Here is a 13321-nt window from a genome sequence, read left to right on the forward strand (position 1 = left end):
TTGGAGGGCGGGGGCGGGGGGGGGGGGGTGGGGGGGTGGGTAAGAGATCAACCGAAGGACTTGTATGCATGCATATAAGCATAACCAATGGACATAAGACACTGGGGGGTAGGGGAGGCCGGGGGATTGTCAAGGGCGGGGGGAAAAAAAAGGAGACATATGTAATACTCTTTATAATACTTTAAGCAATAAAAAAAATAAAAATAAATTTTAAAAAATTTTAAAAAAGAATAAAATAAACTGACAAACAAACTGGAAACAGAAGCAGGGATACAGACTGAGAGCTGTCAGACAGGAGGGGGGTTGGTGGACTGAATATAAGAAGGTAAAGCGATTAAGGAAAAACACACACACATGTATATATTACACAAAGACACAGGCAACAGAGTGGTGGTAGCCAGAGGGAAAGGGAAGTGAGGGGTAGGTGGAGGTACACAGGGGGGGAAGGGATGGAAAGAGATTTTGCTTGGAGCAATGGGTGCACAATAAATTCACCCCAATAGATTCAATTTTTAAAAAAAGAGCCCGCCGGTCGCCGGTGTGGCTCAGTGGTTGAGCGTCAACCTATTAACAAGGAGCTCACAGTTTGATTGCTAATCAGAGCATGTGCCCAGATTGCAGGCTTAGTCCCCAGTAAAGGGTGTGCAAGAGGCAGCCAATCAATGATTCTCTCTTATCATTGATGTTTTTATCTCTCTCTCCCTCTGCCTTCCTCTCTGAAATCAATAAAAATATATTTTTTAAAAAAAGAAAACAGGCATAGATCTTCATAATTTTGGATTAGGCAAAATTTTCTTAGCTATGATACCAAAAACAGAGCAACAGAAGAAAAAGAAGATAAATTGAACAACAACAAATTTAAACATTTTGGGGCTTCATAGGACAACATCAAGAAAATGAAAAGACAACCCACAGAATGGAAGAAAAAACGCAAATCATATATCTGATAAGGGACTAGTATCTAGAACATATAAAAAACAATTACATCTAAAAACAATAGGCATTTCTGAAGGAAGATATACAAAAGGTTAATAAGCACATGAAAAAAAAGGTTCCATATCACTAGTCATTAGGGAAATACAAATCAAATACTCAATGAGACACCACTTGACATCCACCAGGATGGCTATAGTAAAAAAGACAAATAATAAGTGTTGGCAAGGATGTAGAGAAATTGGAACCCTTGTACAAAGCTAGTGGGGATGTAAAATTATGCAGCCGCTTTGGAAAACAGTCCAACAGCTCTTCAAAAGGTTAAACTTGGAGTTAACATATGACCTAGCAATTCCACTCCTAGGTATATATCCTTAAAAAATTAAAATGTAGCCAGAGGAAAAGGGAACTGAGGGGTAGGTGGAGGTACACAGCAACATTATCTATACTAATAAAAGGGTAACAAGCTAATTAGACCTGGTTGACCAGACATCTTCCGGTTGTCCGGTCCTCCTTCTGGACAAAGCCATGCTGGCGGGGGCCGAGGCAGAGACGGTTAGGGGTGATCAGGCCGGCAGGGGAGGGCAGTTAGGGGTGATCAGGCAGGCAGGCAGAGGGGATAGGGGTGATCAGACAGGCAGGCAGGTGAGCGGTTAGGAGTCAGCAGTCCCAGATTGCGAGAGGGACATCCCCCAAGGGGTCCCAGATTGGAGAGGGTGCAGGCCAGGCTGAGGGACGCCCCCGCCTCCATGCACGAATTTCATGCACCGGGCCTCTAATTTGTTTATAAATGAAAATAAAGTACATTTATGTTCACAGGAGCATTATTTGTAATGGCCCAAGGTGAAAAGATATAATCATTTCAAACTTGCATGCTCTGAGAACAAGACGTTAAAATGGGCCATTACAGCCAAGGCTGAACAAATAATTGTAATACCCCACACATTATGAAAAAGACAGTTCTTAAAAGGTAGCAGGGAAGGCAACCCTCGGCCCACTGCCCACCTTGAGGTTATAGAAGGGAAGCTTGATCATTGGTAGAGATGTGGTAGAAGTAAGTAAAGGAACTTTAAAAGAACTAGTCAGAGACTCTGACCCAAGTCCTCTTGAATCGGGGATAGAGGTGCAAACCCATGCTTAAGTAGTCCTGAGGGAAGAAGCTGGCTGGGAGCCCCAGCCCCTAAAGGCAAGAATAGATGTTTGGGGAAGAAATTGCATTTTTAGAGAAAGAGGGGCAAAGGCACCTGTTTTCCACAGGCTAATCGGACCCCTTGAGATGAAGCCACCCTTGGTTGTCTTGAAAATGACACTGGCAAGGTGACCCAAGCCAGCAGGGTGGGTGTAGCGGAAGCACAAGGCAGGCAAGAAAGAAAAAGGAGTTCGTTAAAGACAAAGTGGGTGCTTTTGAGAGAGACTGTGTTAGTGTGCCAAGCCTCCACCGTGATTAGACAGGGCTCCTGGCCTGTCCTTTCCAGCCAGTGTATGTTGAGAAGGGTTAGACTTTATCCTGTGGGAACTGGACAGGTTTCCCCAAGGGAGTTTTGCAGTTGAATTTGGTGGAAATGTGGAGACTGGATATGATGGGGCCATGTATGGAGGCAGAGAGACTAATTAGACCATGACATCGATTGCTAAACTCCAAAGGAGCCTTACAGACCTGCCCTAAGACAGGGGTAGTAACCGTGGAAAAGGGGAGGCAATTCAAGCAAAATTTGAGGAAGAAGCAAAACCTGACTAAGTCTGAAGACTGACTGGACTTAGGAAAGGGAGCGAGGAAAGAGCCCTGCTGGCTCCTGGGTGTCTGGGTGACTGAAAGGGAAGTCTGTGGCAGTGAAAACCGTGAGGACAGACAGAGGGACAAGAGCAGTGAGCCTCTGACAGAACCCCGCACGGGGCTGAGGACATTAGTTAAAATAATACCTAGGGCGTGGCCATCCGTCTGAGCTGTTGGAGCCTTGTAAGTTTTGGGAGCTGAGGTTGTCCCCCCAAAAAGCTAGGATATCCAAATACTACTGACACAGATTTCTACTCTCGGATTGTAAATTCACATTTCAGGTTTATGAGCGTCTCCATGATTAAAATCTAACACATCAATGCATACCTCATTGAGCGTCAGCATATCTTCCACTTTGGTAGCACCAGCTTCGGGCAGGGAAATTAACACAGTTTTGGCTATCTCCTTTAGAACTGTATCAATATGCATCTCACACAAGTCATTGATCTACCAACAAGAAGGAAAAAAAAAATGTGGGAGAAAACTCTTCTTTCAGCCAAAATGTACCTGAGTTATAATCTAATTTAGAGGGCTGTAGCTGGAATCCTGCCTCCAGAGCCGAGCATAATTTGGTGGGATTTTTAGATGTATATGCGCAAAAAGAGCTTGACCTGGAACTAAAGTTTTATTGAGCAGCAACGTGTACCATATGCACGATCTCTTCTAAAGCCTCATTCCAGCCCATGAGTCATCGCTATTCCAGTTTTACAGCTAAAGAAACCAATGCTCAGAGCTGTACAGTGGCCGTGGGAGAAACACACGCTGGTGAAGGGCAGAGGATCACACGCAGGTGGATCCGCCTCCCCAGCCTCTGAGTTTTCACGGTACACCACACACTGCCACACCAACAGATGAGCGTATCTAGAAAGAACTCCTACGCACACTTGCATAACCCGTGGACACAGACAATATGTGAGGTGAAGGCCTGGGGAGGGGGCAGGAGTGGGGAGGAGGTGGTCAATGACGAGGAAAAAGAGGTCATCTTTAAAACTTTCAACAATAAAGATAAACTTAAAAAATCATTTAAAAAAATAAAAGCGCCTGAGAGCTAATGATGACCCTCCCACCCCCACCCCCCACCCCCAAAAAAGTGTGCTTCTACCTAGCAAGCACAGCAGGAATCACAGACAATAGCCAACTAGATGACTCCCTCGTTTCATTAATATCAGATGCATGGTTATTTAAGAACTCCGCTCTGGCATTTTTCACAGTCCACAGTTTTGTAAAACTAAGCTGTGGAGGTGAGCCATCATTTTAACGTATTAAAGGCAAGGTCATTCAGAGACAAGAACGGGCAATCCTAAATGAAAAGGGCCAAGAGCAGTTAAAGAAACATAACGCATTAATTGTTTTTAGCTTAAGGGATATCCTTTCAGTTAAAAGTCACACCTTTTAAAGGGGTTTCACAGGTAATCAAACTATTGCTCACAGTCAGAGTATTCATGGGCGTAGTTTTTTCATATTTATCTATTTTACCTTCTTTAAAAGTTGATTGAACATATTCAAAACTGAGTCAACTTCTTGAAAGAAGCTTTCTAGTGTTAGAGATGACCATGTTAATATTGTGAGCCCTTGTCTCAACACGGATTCCACCTAGAAAAAAAAGGCGGGGGGGAGGATGTTTCCATCATTAACAGAAGCATCTGCATTTATTTAAAAGGCTTTCTTTTATTACTTAGAAATATTATAGGTTATATTTCCTTAATTATATTTCTCCTCCATTATACCTGACAAAAGTGACTTTTTGGTTTTTATTGATCATCTTTAGCTATCCAGGAAGCAATCATGGATTTTTAGAAAGCGCTAATTATGTAGATTTAGTTGCTTTTCAAAGGCAACAAAATGTAGACCAGAAACCATTGTGTAGGAATAATAGAGCTATAAAGTTGAACTAGAAAGACAGAGGGTCTAGGCAAGAACTGATGTTCTAAAACCCACCATCTATAGAACTGTAATCTTAAACACGAAAATCGACATAAACCTTCAGTATTACCAACCTTCTTCACTTTAGGGGCCATCAGATTGACAAACACTGAGGGCACTTCCTGGCACAGCTCATCGTAATACTGCAGAAGGTCCTGTCAAAAGTCCAAATGGCACGTCTTACTTTCACTGATTTTACAACAATGGTCATACTTTGATTCAGACCAAGAAGGTTTCATGATACCTGTGTCCTCGCACTCCTGCCAAGATGGAGGGTGCTCATTTAAAGTCATACAAGCTAATGTACTTTTCCCCCACCTGTAAATTACCTGAGCATCCCCTGTAAACAGTAAGTCAATGGGTTTGCATTTTTCATGTTTAGGATTTAATTGTCTTCCTAGATTTATGCTATTTTAAATAGCTTGGATAATTATCTTCTCATGATGTCTGCCGTTACACATTTCCCCCCTTTTTTCCCTTGTCCTCTGACATATGAAAGCATACAGATCACTGATGCCACACTTGTTTTCTTGAATCAAAATCAATGTCCCACAATCAGAATTAATAAGCTTTTTATTTTCTTTTCTATATCTTTCAGAGATGAGCCATCACAACAATCGATTTTTGACTGTTTTGTAATTTACTGCACTGTGTGATGGGAGATGTGGATTCAAGTTAATCCTCCCCCAAAGTAATAATATTAAATTGTTTCAATGTGTACTTGATAGTTTTCAAAGTTATTCATTTCTTTCCTGCTTTATTTTTCTTTTTTTTACTTGCAGTTGAACTTTCATGTTTACTTGACACTTGGCAAAGGACTTGGACTTTCGAAGTATCGTTCAGTACTAACTGAAACCTAAAGGATGCAATGCGAGTGATATGAACCTCAATTTAGAACAGCACTTTGACACTCAATTCTCCAAAGGCACAACTAGCCAATACAAAAGCCTAGGGCTTCCGAGGCTGAAGCTAAAGTTTACATAATGCCAATGCTCCTTTGAGGGTTTTTTTAAAAAGATATATAGCAATTAAATACTATTTTGGCAAAAGCTAAAATTATTAAACTCTTAAAAGAAAGCATAGTTATAAATCTTCATGACCTTGGATTAGGCAAAGATTCCTTAGATATAACACTAAAATCACAAGAGACAATAGAAAAAGTAATGACCTGAACTTCACCAAAATTAAAAATGTGCTTCAAAGGCCACTATCAAGAAAATGAAAGACAACCCTCAGGATAGGATAAAATATTTTCAAATCCTGTATCTGATAAGGTATTTGTACCTAGGCTATGTGAAGAATACTTACATCTCAGTAACAAAAAGGTAGATAGCTCAATTAAAATATGGGCAAAGGATTTGAGTAGATATTCCTTCAAAGATCTAGAAGTGGACAATGTGCACACAAAAAGATGCTCATTACTAACAATGGGAGAAACGCAAATCAAAACCACACTAACACACTGCTTTACATCCAAATGATGTTCAAATGAAAAGGACAGATAGTAACAGTTGTTAGCAAAGATATGGAGAAATTGAAACCCTCTCACAGTACTTGTGGAAATACAAAATAATGCGGCCTCTTTGAAAAAGTGTGTCAGTTATTCAAAAGGTTAAACATAGAGTTACCAAGTTACTGAAACCCAGCAATTTCACTCCTAGGTATCCCCCCTGGAGCAGCAACTTTCAACCGATGTGCCTCAAGAATTTTTAAAAGATGAAATACTGCCCTAGCTGGTTTTGCTCAGTAGCTAGAGCATCCGTCTGTGGACTGAAGGGTCCCGGGTTCAATTCTGGTCAAGGGCACATGCCCAGGCTGTGGGCTCGATCCTCAGTAGGGGGCTCGCAGGAGGCAGTGGGCAGCCAATCCATGATTCTCTCTCATCATTGATGTTTCTATCTCTCTCTCCCCTCTCCCTTCCTTCCTGAAATCAAGTGCTGGTGAAGATGTGGAGAAAAAGGAACCCTCGTGCACTGCTGGTAGGAATGCAGACTGGTACAGCCACTGTGGAGAACAGTATGGAGGTTCCTCAAAAAATTAAAAATGGAACTCCCATTTGACCCTGTGATCCCACTTCCTGGAATATTTCCCAAAAAATCAGAAACACCAATCAGAAAGGATATATGCACCCCTATGTTCATAGCAGCACAATTTACAATAGCTAAGATCTGGAAACAGCCTAAGTGTCCATCAGCAGATGAGTGGATGAAAAAACAGTGGTACATCTACACAATGGAATACTACACTGCTGTAGAAAAGAAGGAACTCTTACCATTTGCAACAGCATGGATGGACCTGCAGAGCATTATGCTAAGTGAAATAAGCCAGTCGAAGAAAGATAAATATCACATGATCTCACTCATTTGTCGAATATAATGAACAATAGAAACTGATGAACAAAAATAGATCCAGAGACATAGGAGCATCAAACAGACCATCCAACCTCAGAGGGAAGGCAGAGGAGGAGTGGGGGGAGGGTAAGAGAGCAACCAAAGGACTTGTATGCATGCATATGGGCATGGCCCATGGACACAGACAGTTGTGGGGTGAGGGCATGTGCTGGGGGGTGGGGACAGCCGGGGAGAGATCAATGGGGGGAAAAGGAGACATATGTAATACTTTCAACAATAAAGAATTTAAATTTAAGAGAAAAAAAAGAAAGAATGAGTGTTGGGGTGAATGTGGAGAAAAGGGAACCCTCATGCATTGTTGCTGGGAATGTAAATTAGTGTAGCCACTATGGAAAACAGTGTGGAAGTTGCTGAAAAATTAAAAATGCCATATGGTCCAGCAATCCACTTCTGTGGAAATGAAACGTTAACTGCAGCATTAGTCACAATAGCTAAGGAATGGAAATAAGAAGGATATCCTGCCGCTTGCGACAATATGGATGGACCCTGAGGCCTGATGCTGAGTGAAATAAGTCAGACACAGAAAGACAAATTCGGTATGGTATCACTTAGATGTGGAATTAAAAAAAAAAACTGGTAAAAATGGAGAGTAGAAAAGTCATTGCCAGGGCCTGGGGGAAGGGGGAAGTGGAGAAAGGTTGGTGAAAGGGTACAAAGTTTCAGTTATAAGATAAATAAGGTCTTGGGAGCAACTGTCTCACACTGCAACTATAGTTGATAACTCTGTGTTGTATAACTGAAATCTGCTTAGAGAGTAGAACTTAAATGTTCTCACATAAAAAAACCAAACCCATATACATATGTATATACGTAAGGTGCTGAATGTGTTAATTAACTAAATGGGAGGGATCTTTTCACAATGCATATGTATATCAAACCATCACATTGTACAATAAATATCTTCCAATTTTTATTTGTCAATTACACCTCAGTAAAGCTGAAAAATAAAAAGAATCAACATAGTAACAGATTTCCCCCTCAAAGCCATATCAGTACTATATAGTACTGCAATACTATATGCTTCCCTGGCCAAAAAACAAAAACTTCAAAACTAATTAGAAAATATAATTTATCTTACCTGCAAATGCAATTTATCTCCTTTCAACTTACTCTCCAGCTTTAGCATTCTCTTTGCCTGATCTGGTACCTCCAGCTTCATTTTTATCATGCACTTAGTTTCCCGAACAACTTCCAGAATTTTGGGATCAAAATTAACCATCAACTTCCCTGATTCTGGATGTCGCACAAAAAGTGTGGCTTGTAAAGCTACAAATAAACGATTTTTTTACTTTAGATATTTTGGATTTATTTCTGCTTCCAGCCCTATGTCACATGCCTATCTTCCCCACTGGACTATTGACTTTTTAAAAAAAAATCCCATATAATAAAAGCCTAATATCCTAAGTGTCCAACCATTCATTTGACCATTTGACCAGTCGCTATGACACACACTGACCACCAGTGGGCAGACGCTCAGACCGGTAGGTTAGCTTGCTGCTGGGGTCCGGCCAATCGGGACTGGGTGAGATGGGCTAGACAAGCCCCGGAGCCCTGCTGCGGTCCCTCCCTGGCCCCAATCGTGCACTGGTGGGGTCCCTTGTCCTGGCCTGCACCCTCTCACAATCTGGGACCCCTTGGGGGATGTCAGAGATCTGGTTTTGGCCCAATCCCCACAGGCCAAGCCAAGGGACCCCACCAGTGCACAAATCTGTGCACCAGGCCTCTAGTGTGTGTATGTATGTGTGTGTGTGTGTGTGTGTGTGTGTGTGTGTATGTATGTGTATATATATATATATATATATATATATATATATATATAATTATTGATTTCAAAGAGGAAGGGAGAGAGAGAGAGAAACATCAGTGATGAGAGAGAATCATTGATCAGCTGCTTCCTGCAGGCCCTCCACTGGGGAGCAAGCCCACAACCCGGGCATGTGCCCTGACCGGGAATCAAACCCTGACCTCCTGGTTCATAGGATGACACTCAACCACTGAGCCATGGGGGCCAGACTGGACTGCTGACTTCTGAAGGACAGAACAATAGCATTGAATATCCCAGTTTCTGACACACAGTAGGTACTCAAGATATAGATAAATAAATGCAGAGTGTCTATAAGGCCATAAAATCAGATTGAGAGAGGAAACTGGGCCAAGAATGGCTAGTCCTTGTGCTATGAGCTCCAAAACTTTTCAGGGTGGGCCTAAGAAAGCTATAATACCATGTTAGTTTATTTTCACAGATGGTGATTGAACCCCTAGGAGAGAACTGGAAGATGTGCACAACTATGAAAATATGACACACCTCACAGATTTCCCAAACCTTTTTCCATGCCTCACCCCAAACTGGCTTCTTTAAGGTTTTCTGAATGAAATCTCCATCCTGAATTTCTGACAACTAGGATCAATATCAGTAAGAAATATTTATTAAACACCATTGCACTGTGAACTCCTAGAGGGAGATTTTTTTACACTACATCTGAACTACTATTGAACATTATTAATATAAATAGGCATTTTCAGATATGCTTTTTATTATGAATCCCTAGGTTCATGCTGAGGAGCCTTAGATTATTTGTTATTATAGCATTAGAGGCCCAGTGCATGAATTTGTGCACCAAGGGGGTCCCTTGGCCTGGCCTGCAGTACCAGGCCGAAACTGGCATCCCCTGAGGGGTCCCGGATTGCAAGAGGGCACAGACCAGGCCGAGGGACCCCACCGGTGCACTATCGGAGCCGGGGAGGAACATGGGAGGTTGGCCAGCCAGGGAGGAACTATGGGAGGGCTCCAGGGCATGTCCGGCCCATCTCGCTCAGTCCCAATCAGCCAGACCCCAGCAGCAAAATAACCTACTGGTTGGAGCGTCTGCCTCTGGTGATCAGTGCACATCATAGCGACTGGTCAACTGGTTGACTGTCCCCTGGTGGTCAGTGGATGTCATAGTGAGCGGTTGAGCGGCCTTAGCATATCATTAGCATATTACGCTTTGACTGATTGAACGGACGACTGGATAACTAGACACTTAGCACATTAGGCTTTTATTATATAGGACTATCAGGCACAGAGCAGGGCTGATCAGGGGGTTGGGGTGCCTTCCCCTGTCATGAACAGAGCAGGGCGGATAGGGAGGTTGTGGCCCCGCCCCCTGTCACTCACAGAGCCTCAGGGCGATCAGGGGGTTTGGGCGCTGCCCCCTGTCACGCTGATCCCGGTGCTGGGAGCCTCGCTGCTCCACTGATCCTGGTGCCAGGAAGCATATTACCCTTTTACTATATAGAATAGAGGCCTGGTGCATGGGTGGGGGCTGGCTGGTTTGCCCTGAAGGGTGTCCTGGATCAGGGTGGGGGTCCCCACTGGGGTGCCTGGCCAGTCTGGGTGAGGGGCTGAGGGCTGTTTTCCTGAAGCGAGTGACTGAAGCTCCCAACCACTCCTTGTTTTCTTTTTTTTTATTTTTTATTCTGGGCCAGCTTTAGCTCTGAGGCCTTGCTGCTGAAAACATCGATACAATGTTGCGGTCTGGCTGGATGAATCCTGGCTGAATAAAAGCCAGTTTCTGGGGTTTTGTTTAGCTTATTATTTGCAACGTAGTACATAGTTGCTTAGAGTTGCAGCTGAGAGGCCGGCAAGTTAGGCGGGGAACGTTGGAGTCTGCAGTCACTGGAGTAAGAGAGCCTCCCTGCTCGCTTCAGTGCATGGCTGCCGGCCGCCATCTTGGCTGACAGTTAATTTGCATATACTCACTGATTAGCCAATGAAAAGGGTAGCGGTCGTACGCTAATTACCATGTTTCTCTTTTATTAGTGTAGATGATAAAAAATAATCACACACCTGTAGATAAGTATGTATGAGCTTGAATATATCTTATATTAACAAACACTACTAACTTGAGGATGCCCACTGTATCTTCCAAGCTTCATATTACTGCACCATATGTGGCTGCATCAAATATCTACTTAAATAGAAGAGTCTTTATATCTCTTTGAAGTTACTGGAGTTTTACTCGTCCCATAAAATTAGTTTTAATGATCCTAGTTTCATGGAGATTTCAACTAAAAATTTTACCCAATTTATTTGAAATCTTCTAAAAATTCTCCACTGATTGGGACTGAGATTTGAATCTATGTCATGATAAAATGAAATATGAAAACTTTCCTAAATACATGGAAAAATATCTATAAAGAGTCTTGATATTTACTTTTGAATACTTTTTTTCAGGAGGAAGTCATAATCTAAGCAAATCAACTTTACGGTCATGACGATTTTTGCTCATAAAGATCAGAGTATTAATAACTATAAAGATACAAATAATTGTATCACCCCCAAATCTCAATGCAACCATCATAAGACTACATGGAAGAGATGTAAAACTTCCCCAGAACCACGAACTCATCCAAAGGCCCCTCCCACCCTGGGGAGCGGAGCCGCGCACCCACCGTACTGTATCTGCGAGATCTCTCTGGTCCACGCCGTGTGGTAGACCAGCTCAAACTCCACCAGCACGTAGGAAATCTTGTTATACTGACGAATGACAGCCTTACCTTCCGAACTTGACAAAATGTCCGAGTTTTTCTGTTTTTTTTTTATGGGAAAGAGAAAGCTTTATTTTAAAAGACTGTTGCTCGTTTCATGCAAATCATAAAGCTGTTTGTCTTTAAAATGGCATCAAATAATTGTGCTACCCATTCAGATTTTACCTCAGAGTAAAACAGGGATGAGGAAGGCTGTACAAGCTAGCCATGGAAGTAGGGAAGCATTGTGGAGAAGGGGGAAACTGGAGAAGGAAATAAAGGATTTAAAAAGAAAGGGCTAGCCCTGCAGCCAGCCCCAGGCACTGAGAGATAGAAACATCAATGATGAGAGAGCATCATTGATCGGCTGCCTCCCTCCCACTTTTCTGGACAAGATGCGATGGACGGATCTCCCTTCAAGTGTGGATATCAGGACAAAGTCCTAAGTTCCAGCACCAAAAAACAGTAACCCAATATCCAAGAAAAACAACCAAATTTCTTTATGCAAATTACTGCACGTTTTATGTTTTGATCCACATATGTCAAAAACAGTCAATCAGCAATGGAGTTCCATCCTGGCCCCTGTGTAAGCCCAGCGTTTCAATGTTTTTTAATATTGAGAACAGTTAAATAAGTGATAGGAGCCAAACACAAACAACAAAAGCTCAATATTTAATAACGTTTAAATTATAATGTTACTCTCAAGACTATATTTTGGTAGCATTTTGTTCTGAATTTAGGCACTAGACACAAAACTAAGCCAACCATCTCCACTATGTAGCTCTGTCTCTTTAAAAAAACAAAGCAAAAAAAAACAACACATACACACATAAAACAAAACAAAAACAAAAAACAAAGAGAAGACAAACTGGTAATTTCAGAATTCCAACAGGGCCTAAGAGTATCCTGGTGCTTTCCAAAAATCGAATACTCTTAAGGACACAGAGAATGAATGTCCTTCATGATTCCCTGCTCTAGGTCTCAGTTTCTCATACAGGAAGAGACTGCGCCTCGCCTCCCCTTTGCTAATACACAGAAGTCATCTCAGCACTTGGCCTGTCCGTTTTTGTTTTCAAAACAATTTTTAGGCGTGACCGGTTTGGCTCAGTGGATAGAGCGTCAGCCTGCGGACTCAAGGGTCCCAGGTTCGATTCCGGCCAAGGGCATGTACCTTGGTTGCGGGCACATCCCCAGTGGGGAGTGTGCAGGAGGCAGCTGATCGATGTTTCTCTCTCATCGATGTTTCTAACTCTCTGTCTCTCTCTCTTCCTCTGTGTAAAAAAATCAATAAAATATATATTTTTTTAAAAACAATTTTTAAAGCCTTTATAAAGTGTCCTGTTTTATTAAAAGTCACAAAGTTTAAGATTCACCCTCTTAGAGGTAACTGTAATGAAACGGGCTTATCTACCACACATGAAACAATTGGCTTAATGTCTCACAAGCATACTTATAAACTAAATTGTCTTCACCCGTAAAATAATGAGCTCTAACTACTTTCTTGGACATAAATACTATGAGATCAAATATATTTCTTGTATTCAAAACCCCAGTCCACATACTGTAAATGTCAGCATTGGCTTACAAAGAAATAGTTGATGGGCTCGCTTATCCGGCGGTAGAGCTGCCTCACCCAAAGTATTTTTCCTGCTATTGGGGGCATGTTGCGAGCCAGAGGGGGGTCATCTTTTTGAGAATGATAAAGCTGTAATGAAAGAGCTGGTATTAATGTTTGAAATTCAATACGATGAAAAAGGCAAAAAATATATAT

General features: G+C 42.1%; 1 protein-coding gene across 1 annotated transcript in view; it reads right to left on the reverse strand.

The window, feature by feature from the left end:
- The window catches only part of DNAH8 (dynein axonemal heavy chain 8), a 274964-nt gene that overhangs the window by 226294 nt on the left and 35349 nt on the right, over positions 1-13321 (reverse strand). Inside the window, exons 12-17 of the mRNA XM_070418643.1 lie at positions 13136-13255; positions 11476-11611; positions 8120-8307; positions 4705-4785; positions 4184-4300; positions 3035-3154 (exon numbers count right to left, since the gene is read on the reverse strand). Coding sequence (XP_070274744.1) covers positions 3035-3154; positions 4184-4300; positions 4705-4785; positions 8120-8307; positions 11476-11611; positions 13136-13255 — 762 coding nt within the window. The remainder of the gene's footprint in view (positions 1-3034; positions 3155-4183; positions 4301-4704; positions 4786-8119; positions 8308-11475; positions 11612-13135; positions 13256-13321) is intronic.

The sequence above is a fragment of the Myotis yumanensis genome, unplaced genomic scaffold, assembly GCF_028538775.1.
Source record: "Myotis yumanensis isolate MYYU_CA2020_CCGP unplaced genomic scaffold, mMyoYum1.0.hap1 SCAF_6, whole genome shotgun sequence".
In the NCBI taxonomy this organism is placed as follows: Eukaryota; Metazoa; Chordata; class Mammalia; order Chiroptera; family Vespertilionidae; genus Myotis; species Myotis yumanensis.